A 13829-nucleotide genomic window follows, 5' to 3' on the forward strand; every position below is an offset into this window, starting at 1 on the left:
TGTTTGAAAGTTTATTCCTACAATAGCTGGAGAAAAGAGATGAACCTGGTAACCTCTACATCCTCTTCCAGCAGATGCTAAAGAGACGGTGGGTCCTGGAACTGGCAACAGATGTGCACAGCACTTGGAGCCAGCACTTGGCCTTGTGCTTGCCTGCACAGACTGGGAGCACACATCAAGGGTGCATGGGGTGGCAGACACAAAATGATGTGCCTTCTGCAATGGCATCTGCACCTCAAGCCACAGAACTGAAACAAGCTTCTCAGTAGCAGTTACCTTTGAAAATGGGTATGTGCAAGGCATCTTGTTACCACCAGTCATGCCTAAGATTAATAGTGCAGCACTGAGCTGTTCTCCCTGAACACTTTTCTAATGAGTCTAGTACTTCTAGGCAGGGTAAAGTTCTCATTAGGTCTCAAGGATCTTCACAGGCAAAACTTCCTCAAAGATATTGCTTCAAGGTCTGGGCTTTTTCTCCCCTCTAACTTCAGCGCACTTTGTGTTTGTTTTAGTGCATGTGTAGCAGCTGTTACCATGGCAGCACTGCACAGAGGGCAGCAGCCTGGCAAAACTTCCCAGCGCCTTTCCAGCGGCTGCAATTAAACCTGCCCTCTTGGTTTGTACAGAGGAAAATCTTGTGCTTCAGATTTCTCTGCTTTTAGGAGACAAAGAGGACTCAGCAGAGCAGACCGCTTTTAGCAATTTATTTTTAGCATTGTAGTGATACCAGAAACATGGAAGTAAACAGGAGGTTGTCAGGCTGTTGTAAATAGCACAAGATCAAACCCATGACTCCGAGAAACTCACAGGCTAGGGCAGTTTATTGAGGAGATATTTAACTGCAATTTTTAGGATACTTGATTTCAAGTGTTTATGGAAATTACTATTGTCTCTTAATGACCACATTTCAACATTTTCCCATTTCATGCCTGCGATTAGGAAAGACCCCGACGTCTGTGTGGGTGCCACTGCCCTCTCCTGGGCACAGCCCGCCAGGCCGGCAGCTGCTTCCCACTCCTGTGCTGTGCAGTGAGATAATGGAATACGCGGTGCATGTATTTTCAGAAACTAAAGAGGTAGATTCTGTCCTCTGTTCTAAACATAAAACCGATCCTGCATGCCTGCCACTAGGTTTTTAAAATCTCCAGCTTTGACCAACTGTAATCCAACCGCAGGGCTCGAAGTAGCTCCCAGAAGGAAGCTGGTACTTGCAGAGCAGGGTGTCCTGGAGGAAGGAGCCACACAGATCTCCAGTTTTGATGTGAACACAGACTTCAGCTATGTGCCATTACTAACTGAGAGGAGGGCAGCATCACAGTTGCAATAGTAATCTCTTCCTATACACAGCTCCATTTAATGATGCAAAAAAGTTAAAACCTATGGTTTAACTGCAAGTAACATCTCTTGTTGGTAGAACTGCCTAAAGGCTTCTAGTTACAATGCCTAGAGCTGTAGACAAACACTACATACCTCAGCAAACTGTTTATTCAGACAGCAATGAATGCAATAAACACACCATGAACTGGAAAGCGAGGGAGAGTGTAACAATGATAAAAATCTCTATGTATGCAGGGCAAGGATATATCCCTGCTCCCTCTGAAGTCAGTCACTGCCTGCTCTTGACTTCAGGGAGTTAAGGCTGACATCTCTGGCATGAAGGTTCCAAACAGTTTAAATCTGGATAGGAATAAAGGAAGACAGCAAGAATGCCTGCTATCCAACCTCAGACCCAGAAGTTAGTAACAAAAGAGGACATTTCATATTTTGCATTTTAAAACAAAAGTATTAGAAAAAAAACAAAGAATCATAGAATCATTAGGGTTGGAGGGGACCTCTGGAGATCATCCAGTCCTACCCCCCTTCCAAGGCAGGGACACCTGGGCAGGTGACACAGGAATGTGTCCAGGTGGGTTTTGAATGTCTCTATGGATAGGGAGACTCCATGAACTCCCCGGGCAGCCTGTTCCAGTGCTCTGCCACTCTCAACATAAAGTTATTCCTCGTGTTGAGGTGAAACTCATTGTGTTTTAGTTTAAGGCCCTTGCTCCTCATCCTGCTGCTGGGCACCACTGAAAAGGGTCTGGAACTATTCTCTTGGCACCACCCTTCAAGATATTTGAATGTATGGATGAGATCTCCTCTCAGTCTACTCTTCTCTAGACTAAACAGGCCCAGCTCTTGCACTCTCTCCTCCTATGAGAGATGCTCCAGACCCCTCATCATCTCTGTGGCCCCCACTGGACCCTCTCCAGTAGCTCCTCGTCTCTCTTGTACTGAGGAGCTCAGAACTGGACGCAGAACTCGAGATGTGGCCTCACCAGGGCTGAATAGGGGGGGAGGAACACCTCTCTTGATCTGCTGGCCACACTCTTCCTGATGCACCCAGGATCCCACTGGTCCTCCTGGCCCCCAGGGCCCACCTCCAGCTCATGGTCACCTTGTCATCTACAAACAGCCTCAGTCCCTCTCTGCAGAGCTGCTCCATAGTAGGTCAGCCTCCAACCTGTGCTGCTGCCTGGGGTTACTCCTCCCCAGGTGCAGGACCCTACACTTCGTATCATCGGCAACCTTGCTGCAAATCCCAAACAGAACAAAAGTAATATGAGTGTCATCATCTTCACGCTACCTCTCTTTACTCTCCCCTCTTGGTTTTCTCACTAGGCACAATTCTGAGAACAATTCTCCTGAGCAGCACCAGAAATATTTCTATTCTCAGGAAAATGAGGCTCAACTTTGTTAATATTTACTAATTCATATACTAATATTTGCCAATGTATGCAAGAGTAAATGAAGGATTCTCCCAATAAACTGACATATATTTACTCACAGATTTGATGTGTAAACATGGCCCTAAGAGATCACAGATCAAGGAGCAATGGAGAGCAGCACAGGAAAGAAGAATATATATTAACAAGGTTCTATACAACCCTAAAAGAAAATGGACAGAATGACCAAATACAGAATGTTTTAACCTCTACTCTGTGTGGCTGTCTGAAAGTAGAAAATAAAAACATACCGACTATACTGAACCTCACTTCCAGCTCCCATATGATTGTATACTTACTGGGCTGCTATCTTAATGTATTTCTTTAACAGCTGAACACGCTTGCTGAGTTGAGAGCAAAGACAAATCTCGGTGACCACCCAGAACTGGATTTCATTGAATCTTCTCAAAAACAAGTCCAGATTTGCTGTGGTCTTTTTAAAATTGTGCCTTCCAAAAGTGTGATAGATCAATTCCAGCTAGGAAAGAGAAAACAGTTCGAAATTTTTTTTGAGGTTGCGTTTCTTGGACAGAGGAAAGAGGCTAAGAACGACCAGGTAAGTATCTAGCCTGAAACTTACTCTGCAGTTTGCATTTATTGCTGCATAGATGACAAAGATTCAGGTTTCAAATCCAGTAGACAATAGCTGAGGCATAGTAAAAGCATAACTACAGATTATATATAAATAGCTTAATACCTTAAAACAAACAAAAGTAGTTCAACAAGAAGCACATGTCCAGAAGAAGTTTATATTTCTATTTTGCCTATAAAATTAAGAATGTCTTATACTTTTGAAACTTGTAGGTGGCTTTATTGTAGAATTTTTGAAAATCAAGCTTAGAGGAGGTTTTGGAAATAATGTAGAAACCTACAATGTACAATTAAACACTTTCTAACAGATTCTAACCTGCTGAATAGACAGATCCTCATACCTCATGCACGCAGTTGAAGAGCTCCCAGTCATAAACTGTCATCTGATGTGCTAAGTCTTTGGAACTCATCAGTTCAAATGTTCCTACTGTACCAGTAGATGGTCCTTCCTGTTCTGGTAATGGTGCCTACAAACAGAAAAATATTATAAAATATTTTAGACATGCTAAATCGTATGGTTGGTGCTTTCCTTCCATAATATTTCTAATTTTTTTTTCTGTGTGATCACTTTGCTAATCATGTTTCTAACAGTAAAACTGACATTTGCAGTAGAACCGAAATTTGCTTTTAACCACAGACAGGTATTAGGAAATTAGAAGCCCCATGCAAAATCAGTATCCAGTATGCACAGGATAGTCAGGAAAATTCTGAAAGCCCTTCAGAGACACTGCAAGGAAAGAAACCAGACTGTTCTCAGTGTGTTATTTTTAACATTGTTCTAAAAATTGAATCTATAATACACGTTGTGCTAACTAAAGCATGTGTGTTTGTTTGGGAGCAAAGGTCTTTCAAAAAAACTTCTACGTTTCCTTTTTCACATACTCAAATAACTAGGCCATCAAGGACAAGCCAAATACTTTTACATATTCCTGATTCTAATGATGAGAATTAGTACATCTAGCATGCTTCAGAAATCTGCAGTGATTGCAAGATCTTCTGATCGTTTATACAATAAACCTCATACCTTCTCTTTGACAGTACAGTGATGCACAATTCGTGATTGCAAATATTGCTAAAATACTTCCAACCAACCCCCTTGCAAAATGGAGGGTGAAACACCCGCAGAGCTGCCCGTGAACGCGTGGGTCACTTGTTCTGTTCCCAGGAGAGGGCGGCAGAGTTCACACACAAGTTTCCCAACTCACCGCCTTTGTTAAACACGTAACGATGGAGCACGGAATTGTCAACAGGCTCCTTTCTGAATACAAACTCAGTGGAGTCCGCCAGATTAACAGACCATCCTTAGATACTGCAGTATAAAAAATGAGCCTACTAAATGAATCCCCTTTTATGTAAGAATAATATATTAGCAATAGAAATAGGTCTGAGTGGATTAATACATCAAATCACTTTCTCTGTAACACATAGTATGTAGGAGCTTTATTTCTGTATGAATTCTTGCTTTGTACTCTAGGCAAAACTTTCCTTTCAATTATCATCATAACACAAACTAATTAAAAATTACTAAACTAAATAACGAACATTATCACCTTAAAAGCTTCATCTATAATTAAAAAAAAATAGTAGAAATGTATTCTCTAAAAAAATCCAGGGCAGCCATTAATCTTATTAAAAACTGCAGATTGCTTTGAATTGGGATTTGCTCAAACACAAAAGTTCTTTAGTTTATGACAACACATGAAATAAAGGTACAACAGCTTTGTGTAGAAAATTCTAACTTGTGGAAATCTGTGGAAAGAGAATTGCCTACAGATTGAAAGTTGTCTTTTTTCCCCCATTTGGAGATGAACACAACATAGCTGTTACCATAACAAACACATATTTTCCAAGGCTAGGAAAGAAGCACTTAGATGCTAACTCACAGCATATTTGAAAATTCATCTACCCAGAACAATTTTCACATGGGAATTGCCAAATGTCATGTGGGTAAATGTTCATGAAAGGGCAGCAGCCAGAAACTGGAATGTGAAAGGATTAAACTGGGAGGCAGCTAAGGTTACAACATTTTTTGATTTGTTTACACCTCTTTGAAAAAATGCAGCTGATAAGGGGGGTGTAATTTTTTTTTGTTATGCAGTGCTGAGGGCCATTTTTAAGGTGCTGAATGTACCTCCCTAATTCTTACTGAATTCAGTCTAGTTGATGAAAACTAGCACACTGCAGCCCTGTATCTCAGAGCTCCCTGCATCATTTTGAGTACTTGATCCACGGTAAATAGCACAGGTAAAAGGCACAGAAAGCCATGACAATTTGCTGCCAAAGCTATGTGTACACAGACAATGCAGAGCCATATATAAGTACCCAGCACAGCTGTACTGATGCAACACCCCTGCTTTACAGTAGCATGCCCCATGAGGGTATCTACTTGGCAGGATTAATTAACCTTAAGGGAACACCAGAATTTAATAAGCTGAACAAGAGGTATCTCTGCATGGAACTACATATGCTGGATGTGCATTCCCTGGTTACTAAATTGAAAGCAGCAGAAAAGCATAGATTTTACCATATCCATAAAAGAAATCAGGCATACATACTAAGTGGCTTGTTAAAAGCATACAGGAGGCTGAAACAAGGCTAGGAGTAATAGAGTTCATGCTGACATGACTTGGCAATGACATTTGTTTTTAATGAAATAAAAGGAACAAAAAGTACAGTCAAATCAAACTCTATAAAAGCAGACCCCATGGAGATCACTAGAATGACTGTATAAACTGTAAGTACTTATGAGCAATTCTACCTAAGAAAAAACCAGACTTTCTACCAGGAATATTTTCTGTGATTCTACTTAGAATTATCTCAGATTTTGACACAGTATTTTGTGAGGATGAAAAAGAAAAGATTTTAAGGAATTTACTGCTGGAATCAAATCTCCCAAATGCTTTAATTTATAACACCTGTCTTGGAAAATATATCTTTATGCCTTTGAGGAGATAATTCTATAATGAGGAATTACTGCAAGTCTTGGTGACAATACTCAGCTCTTCCTAAATGCTTGACAGAGAGAGTACTGCCATCAAGTTCTGTTATGTGGATCAGATGAATGGATTTCTGGTCTAGTCCAGAGAATTAGAACACTAGCTTGTTTTATTTTCAGGTCTCATCCTACTGCAGTGTGACAAGCCCTTTGTTGTAATGTTTCCACTAGTGTTTACCTGAAGTGTGGATAATGCAAAAAGGGCCAAGTGTTCAAACAAACTGGAGCCCTGACGTTCCTGAACACTGCACACATACATACCAGTGAATCGAACTGATCCCGTGGGCAAGCAAACAGCCGGCCATTAACACTGAGAGTGGTGAACACTGAAATATCGTGAGGCTTGAGCACAACCTTTTCTGTAAAAATGAAACAAATTATTATTTATTGTATACAGAGAGAATATATCAGCAGGACTGATCCACCAGCTGCACAGATCACCCTCCTAGGAACAAGTTTTGCTCAGTAACCCAGTGTCCAGGATACAGAATAGAAGACAACAAGATCCTCTTTACTGAATAAATGTGATAATCTCAGCCCAAACCAGTCTCCTACAGAACTAGAATCCCAGTTCCAAACTGTACAGACAGGTCAAGAAGCCTGTGGTGCTATCACTAGAAACTACCTGCAAAAATTAAGCCTAATTAGAGAGTCCATTCATTCATTGCTGAGCTGTAAGCATTTGGAGAGCTGTTTTTAATAGAAATTGCTCTGGAAAGCTGTAACTGCTTAAGGAGGTGATGGAATGCATTACAACATTTCTAAAAGAGCATCACATCACAGGTTAAGAAAAGATAATGAAGTAACTTACAAAGCAGTTTCTTCCAGCATATGCTGGTGGTCAGCAAATCTGACAACAAAAAATTGCTTCATCTGTAAAACATAAAGCTGTCTGGTGTCAGCTCTCAGGAAGTGAGCCATTTTTGGCAGGCACTACTGTTTGCAAAAATGCCTTCCAACATAGCTCTCGTTACCTCTATGTGTCTCCACACAGTCATACTCAACCAAAGCACTTGAAAAACACCAGTTGTCCAGCAGAATTTGCCCTCCAGTTACTCTCACATTTCCACAGCCTATAGGGGAGGCCTGATCCCTGACCCTCTGCAAACACTAGGTCAGTGGGTTTGGCACGAAGTTGCTCTGTAGGGGTTTGTATAGGAGAAAGGTTCACGAAGGATGTCTGGACTTCAGGCGGCTCTCTTGAAAGCTGTTTATTGCATAGGCGAAGTTACAGCATTTCAGGGAGTGGGTATGCAGAGCCAGCCCTACAGCTGCCAGCTCCAGCTGTAGGCATACCTGAAGCCTCTTTCTGTTACAAGTTACAAAGCATTTTATACTTTTCTTTGCACAGTATCTTAACACCTATCAACCAATAAGCACCATACACAATACCTTTACATTTGCCTATAGCCTATCATAACTACTACCATCACCATATTATAGTCATTATTATCCAATCACAAGAGTAAGTAAGTTACAATTTAAGCTTACAGTGGAAAATTCTCAGACGTCTCTTCTTCTTGCTACATCGACATTTCTTGTTTGCCTGCGATAGCTCTTTTTGGTAAAAACATGTTTTCTATTAGCTTATGCTCTTCTTGAGACTTATTTACTTGGTGAAAAACATGTCTTTGTTTGTGGTCACATACCTCTGCCCTAATCATAAAAATCTCCTTCCAACTCATCTCCAACCTTTGCCCTCTCAGTTATTCAGTGACCAGTGTTTCAGCAAAACATCTTTTACTCTATATGAAAACTTGCTTTCATTTCTATCTCATCCTCAGTTTCTACATTCAGAGATCTTTCTGCCAAGCCTACATACCTGTGAAACTTTCTTACCAAACTTTCATCCTCTCCAACAGGTTTGCATGGACAGAGCAGCCAAAATGGTAGTGACCACTGCCAGAATGTTTGCACTGCAGTGTTTTCTGATGTTACTGATCCCTGAGTCTAGCACACATACATTTTATAGCACACACAATTTATCCATGCTTACCTTCTATTTCTGGCATTAAAAAACTCTTACAAGTCTAACACTGAAGGAAAATTGGGGTAACTCTGCTCTTTAACATGCCGATACACAAGCTTCTCCATTTGTCCCATCTCCCATGTGAACTGCAGTCTGTGCCTGCAGGAGAGGAAGGACTTGCCTCTAAATTAGGGATTGTGTACTAGCTGAACATGCACATGGGTATAAAACCTTGACTGAACTAGTCTTTCAATCCCTCCAAAAACTCTGCTTCACCATAACTGAGTGTTTAAGATGATGAAAGTACAGTACCTCCTCCTGAACTCATCTTCACTATGATGAGGCCTTCTCCAGAGCCCAGCTTGTCTGCTACTGCACTGATCACTTCCTTCACAGAAGAAGACACTGGCACCCGGATAGTGGTGTAGGTTTGGTCTATGCAGTACACCTTAAACAGAACTAAAGCAAAAACATCGCAGGGTTTATTCCACATGTAAAAATCACAGATTTACTCTACAAATTACTTTCACTTCAGTAACCACTCCTCACAAATGAAACAAAGCAACAATAAATCTCTACGTAGCTCCCCATTCCTCAGATGCTCTACAATTTCTAGCATAGAAATCCTTGATTTCCCAGAGTTTCAGATTTTGGAATTTCAGTGTTCAGTGAGCTGCCTGTCCTATGAATGAGAAAGGTGCAGCCATACGAAAGGAGCCATTACTGCCTGTCCAGACAGACACAAGAACTAGCATTTCCCTGGCAGCTGGAACTGTTTTCCTCTTTGTAGGCCTAGAAGAAACACTGCTATGGACAACAGAAGCTGCATGCATGGCAGGATGTCTGCTGTTCATATGAAGTTAGTTCCAGCTTTTGACGTGGTTCTTCTGTTGGTCTGATTTATGCCACCAGCTTTGTCAGCTACATGAGCTTGCATTTTGTTGCCTTGTTTTTACTGTCGTTCATTAGCAAGAGCTGTCTTTTAATATCAAACATTGAAGAAGCAGCTGTTTTAGGTGATGAAGTTCCACAAAACAACCATTAAAACAACCTTATCAGTAATCTGAAAATGACATTCTGATATGCTGCTGTAAATTTTACCTTAATCTCTTCAGAGAATCAAACAACAGCAATAGGGCAAACCAGCAGATTCTGGTTTTTAGGCTGTGTGCCTAGGTTCTTGGATTCTAGATCCATGATCCATGGCATGATTATCTGCTCCACTCCCACCCTGCAAAGGAACAGCTGTACATGGTAGCTCAAACTACACAGGGGAGACAGAGGCTCAAACATGACCTACAGCTCCCACTCTTCATTGCACTGCCATTACCTGCAGTACACTGTCTTACTGGTTCTTGCCTGTTTTGTTCATTCCTTATTTTAAAGGTTTTTACATGTTCCTCTGAGGAAGCAGTGTTGATAGCACAAGTAACTAAGGGAAAAAACCAGGAGCACCTCAAATCAATGATGGAGAATACTGGGCTAGCAAAAGCAAGGACAGTTTGCTTCAGGCTTCAAAATTCTAGGTAGGTACTTTCATTTATTTTTAGACCATTTTTTTGAGACAGACAAATTTATGCAGATGTCAGTGGCTCAAGAAAACTTTGCAGAGAAGGAACTCACCTTCATCGCTGCCCCTGATAGGCTGGCGTTTCTGTGCTCTGTCATCACTTGTGTTGAACAGCTGCAGAAGAACTTTGTGCTGAAAATGAATCATTGAGATTCACATTAATGCAAGAAGAAACATTATGAGGTATACATGAACTACAATAGATCTCTTATCAATGGCAGGAAAAAGAGTAGCAATGCAAAATTTGACAATGTTAAAAGCTATCTCTCAATGTGGGTATTTAGTATATCCATGACTACTGAGGAGAAGATGCTTATGAATTTGCTGGGCTTAAGATTTTACATTAGAAAATGGACAAATAAATTTTCTTACCTTCTTTTGTGATGCTTTAGGTTCTTCAGAACTAAAAATGGTAAAGCACAGAATATATAATTAAATATTACCTGGAAGATTTTGTGTACAAAATCACCTACAGAACATGGACCACTTGTCAAACTAGAATATGAATATAATCATATTTATATGTGAAAAGACTAGATGATACCACAGTTAATCTATGACCAAGGCAGAAAAAAATATTATACAAAGTTCATGTAAGCATGAAATAAGCTTCTGTCAACCTCTCAGTGAGGGTATGGTGTTTGCAAGAATGATGTGGAAAAGAGGCCCATCGACATTAATTCAAATAAGCCTGCATGCAAACTTTCAGTTTCATATAACTGAGTGTCATTCACAGAATGGCTTTTTAATAGCTATAACCAGTAAATTTTCTTCATCAATTTACTGAGAAAAAGGGCAGGGAGAGTAAAGAAGCAAAAACTGTGCTTACATTTGCTTTACAATTTTCTCTAGCTCTGGAAGTTGCTCCTTTAGTGCTGCAATCATTCTAGTATCATCGGATACAGATACATAAAATTCCTGTAAATGATACAGAATAGCCTTTAAATAACTATAGGGGTAAATGAGCAGTACTCAGGAGAGAGGATTATGAGATGACATCTGATAGCTTAATGATTATAAAGAATGATAATCTGCATAGAGGAACACATGCTGGGCCCAACCCTCTATTACTTCTACTACTTGTTTATCTCCAGCTGATTTAAAGCAAGAGTTATACATGCAGAAGGGAAGCCTGAGGAGGCTCCTTAGCTCACTCTGTAACCACTGACTGCTTGTGTAAAACCTGCATTTTCAGACTGTCAAGGATAAAGCCTAAAAAATTCACAAATAATCTAGCATAACAGGTTTTTTATTCTTTGCTGCTGTAGTCTGCAGTGCTTCAATTGCTCCTGAGTCACTGACTCTCAGCTGCTCTAACCTGCTACAGTATCACCCGCTTTTCAACCCTACTCAAACCTCTTCTGGATCTATTCATATAAAACCATCACAAAGAAGGATCAATGTGCTTGCAACAAATGATTGTTCTTTAACTTCTGGACAAATGAAAGACTGTGTCTCCAAAGCTTGAAAAGCTTGAAAAGCTTTCCCATGGGGGCTTGTGGGGTGTCTACCATTCTTAAAGACACCCTCTATTCCCCTCTGCTAAATCTTAGATTCAGTTTTAAGCTCTTTGGGACAAGAACTTTCATTCAGCCAGCAACATAGGGGATTCTGTTCCATAAACACAACATATCATAAGAATGGCATGATCACTTAAGATGACATTGGCAGTGCATCTTATCTTAGAAATCCAAGGATAGGGCAGCTACCACAAAGATTACAAGGCTTCTGGAGACAAAGATCTTAAGTTCCAATAGCTGGAGTACAGCTTTCATTCAAATGGAAAGGACTTTTGGTTTGGTAGAGTGGCAGCCCTCCAGCTCCTTCCTGGCACAACTCAGGCAGGTATAAACAGCGATCCAGTTCAACCTGTAGAGCCCCTGAACTACAAGAAAATACTAGAGAAAGCAAATTCCGCTACTGCTATAACGCAATCTACCCATGAAGTGCTTCAAAAGGGATCTGCAATACTATTTTCAGAGGTCCAGAGGCTGGCAACGGTTCAAGCACTGTTGTGATGCCTTTACTGTCTGCAGCCAAACCTGAGAAAACAGAGTTATGACTTTGTACTTTGAAATGACCTATCTCACTTCAGTTTGTGACAGAGTTCTAAAGACTGGGAACAGGCTTTCAGCTTATCTTGCCTAGCTACTTTTCAGGACAGTGATACAGTGATTTCTTTATACCTCCAAAAAGGCCATTGCTGCTTCATCTTCTTGCAGTAAATCTCCATATAAAGCAGCCCACTGCAGAACCAGTCGAATGACTCGCCTTTTGTTGTTGAGGGCATAATCCATTTTCTCCTGCTCTGTACCCTGAGAAGGCTGGGCATGATAGGTGCCACAGTGTCAAGGAAAACATTCAGTGATTGAAAATATCAAACCCAGTATGAATTCACAATCAACTGACTTCCAACAAACCACTTTCAGGGTGCTCAAAGATAACTCTCTAATACATATTTCCAAATTCTGTCATCCACTAGTGTAATGATTTGCAAACTCTTCATGTTCATACTAAAAAGTAAAAAGACAATGAATTTTCTGAAGAGCACAGGAATGACCACAGTTCCACAACAGAGATGCTTGCTGCAGGGCAACAGAACAGAAATGACACTTGGAACAACAAAGAGGATTAACCACGGAGACTGAAGAAGGATATTTCTCCTTGTTCCTCTTTGGAAACAGTTGAAGAAAAAGAAAAATGTCACTTTGTGTTTAACAATTCAGATTTTCCATTTGTGAGGAAGACTACCAGAGTGAACCACCAGTGCTATTCCTTTCAATTTTACAAGTTATTGTAACTCAAGATGAGCCTCAGTTCCATTATGGGAGGGGGACTTTGACATTTACAGCCTAAACTGACTATAAAAACACAGGATTAAATAAATTTTGTAGCAGCTTCATTGTCATGAGGAAATCAGACATTTCCACTATGTCAAATAAAGTGTATTTAGGACACAATCCTTTGTGAAAGTTATTTTGTGACAAACAATAAGAAAAAACGGGAAACATTTCATTGACCTTTTAAAAGACAAAATGTCAACATTACAAAAATAGACAAATAGCTAAAAGGCCAAAAGTAACACTTAGTGAAAGAAAAAAACAAGAAAAGATGTAAAGGCACAATGGGCAATAAATTGAGATAATCTGAGCCTTTAACCTGTGTGAAAATGAAGTATCCCCAGAAAAAACAGGATATGACAATTTGTGTGTCTACTCACTGAAAAAAGGTTGGCAGTATATATTTAAACTCTTTCCAATAAACTGATAGATGAATGGGATGTAAGCACATAATGAGTGCAGTAACATCTTCAACTTTGCTTCCCAATTACCAGAACTCTGATTCTGGATTGTCATGAGTAATACTATTCCCAATTACATAGTAACATGTAACATTAAAGTACTGACACTCTCACTCATGGCCAAGTCCAGCATCCTTGCATCCTTTCAAGATGCACTATCAGTTGCTCTAACAAAATATTTTAAAATACTAATTAGAAAATAAAAATATTAACAAGGAATATAAATTATATAAGATATTTATTTTAAGCTTCTTATTTAGAAGAATTTCTCTAACAATACTATTAATAAAATGCAATGGGGAAAAGTACCTATTAAATCACACTTTGAAATGATCCTGCTGCCCAAAGCCCCTGCAGAGATTTGACATTCTACCAGTGTTACTGGGGTGCTCATTTGACTGACAAACTTTCAGAAATCTGCATTTTAATTTCATTTGGAAAGGTTTAAAATGAGTAGAGAACTGAACATCACAGTGCAATTAAGGAAGAAAGTAAGTCAGAAGGTCGTAAGAAGTAAATAATTCATTGTAAGTTATGTGCTCTAATATACTACTGAGTCATTTTTCTCATGCCATATTTACCTTTCAAACACTATAATTATTTAATGTATTTTTCCTTCCTTTTTAACTGACCCACCA

The 13829-nt window shown here is 39.9% G+C and overlaps 1 protein-coding gene across 4 annotated transcripts in view; it reads right to left on the reverse strand.

Annotated features, from left to right (window-relative positions):
• RAPGEF4 (Rap guanine nucleotide exchange factor 4) overlaps positions 1–13829 on the reverse strand; it is a 157354-nt gene that overhangs the window by 20500 nt on the left and 123025 nt on the right. For all 4 annotated transcript variants that reach the window (XM_048310068.1, XM_048310067.1, XM_048310069.1 and 1 more), the window contains 8 exons: positions 12077–12227; positions 10720–10808; positions 10263–10293; positions 9944–10022; positions 8633–8779; positions 6613–6710; positions 3698–3823; positions 3065–3243 (listed from right to left, as the gene is read on the reverse strand). In XM_048310068.1, the coding sequence (XP_048166025.1) occupies positions 3065–3243; positions 3698–3823; positions 6613–6710; positions 8633–8779; positions 9944–10022; positions 10263–10293; positions 10720–10808; positions 12077–12227 (900 nt within the window). The remainder of the gene's footprint in view (positions 1–3064; positions 3244–3697; positions 3824–6612; positions 6711–8632; positions 8780–9943; positions 10023–10262; positions 10294–10719; positions 10809–12076; positions 12228–13829) is intronic.

The sequence above is a fragment of the Corvus hawaiiensis genome, chromosome 7, assembly GCF_020740725.1.
Source record: "Corvus hawaiiensis isolate bCorHaw1 chromosome 7, bCorHaw1.pri.cur, whole genome shotgun sequence".
Lineage (NCBI taxonomy): Eukaryota > Metazoa > Chordata > Aves > Passeriformes > Corvidae > Corvus > Corvus hawaiiensis.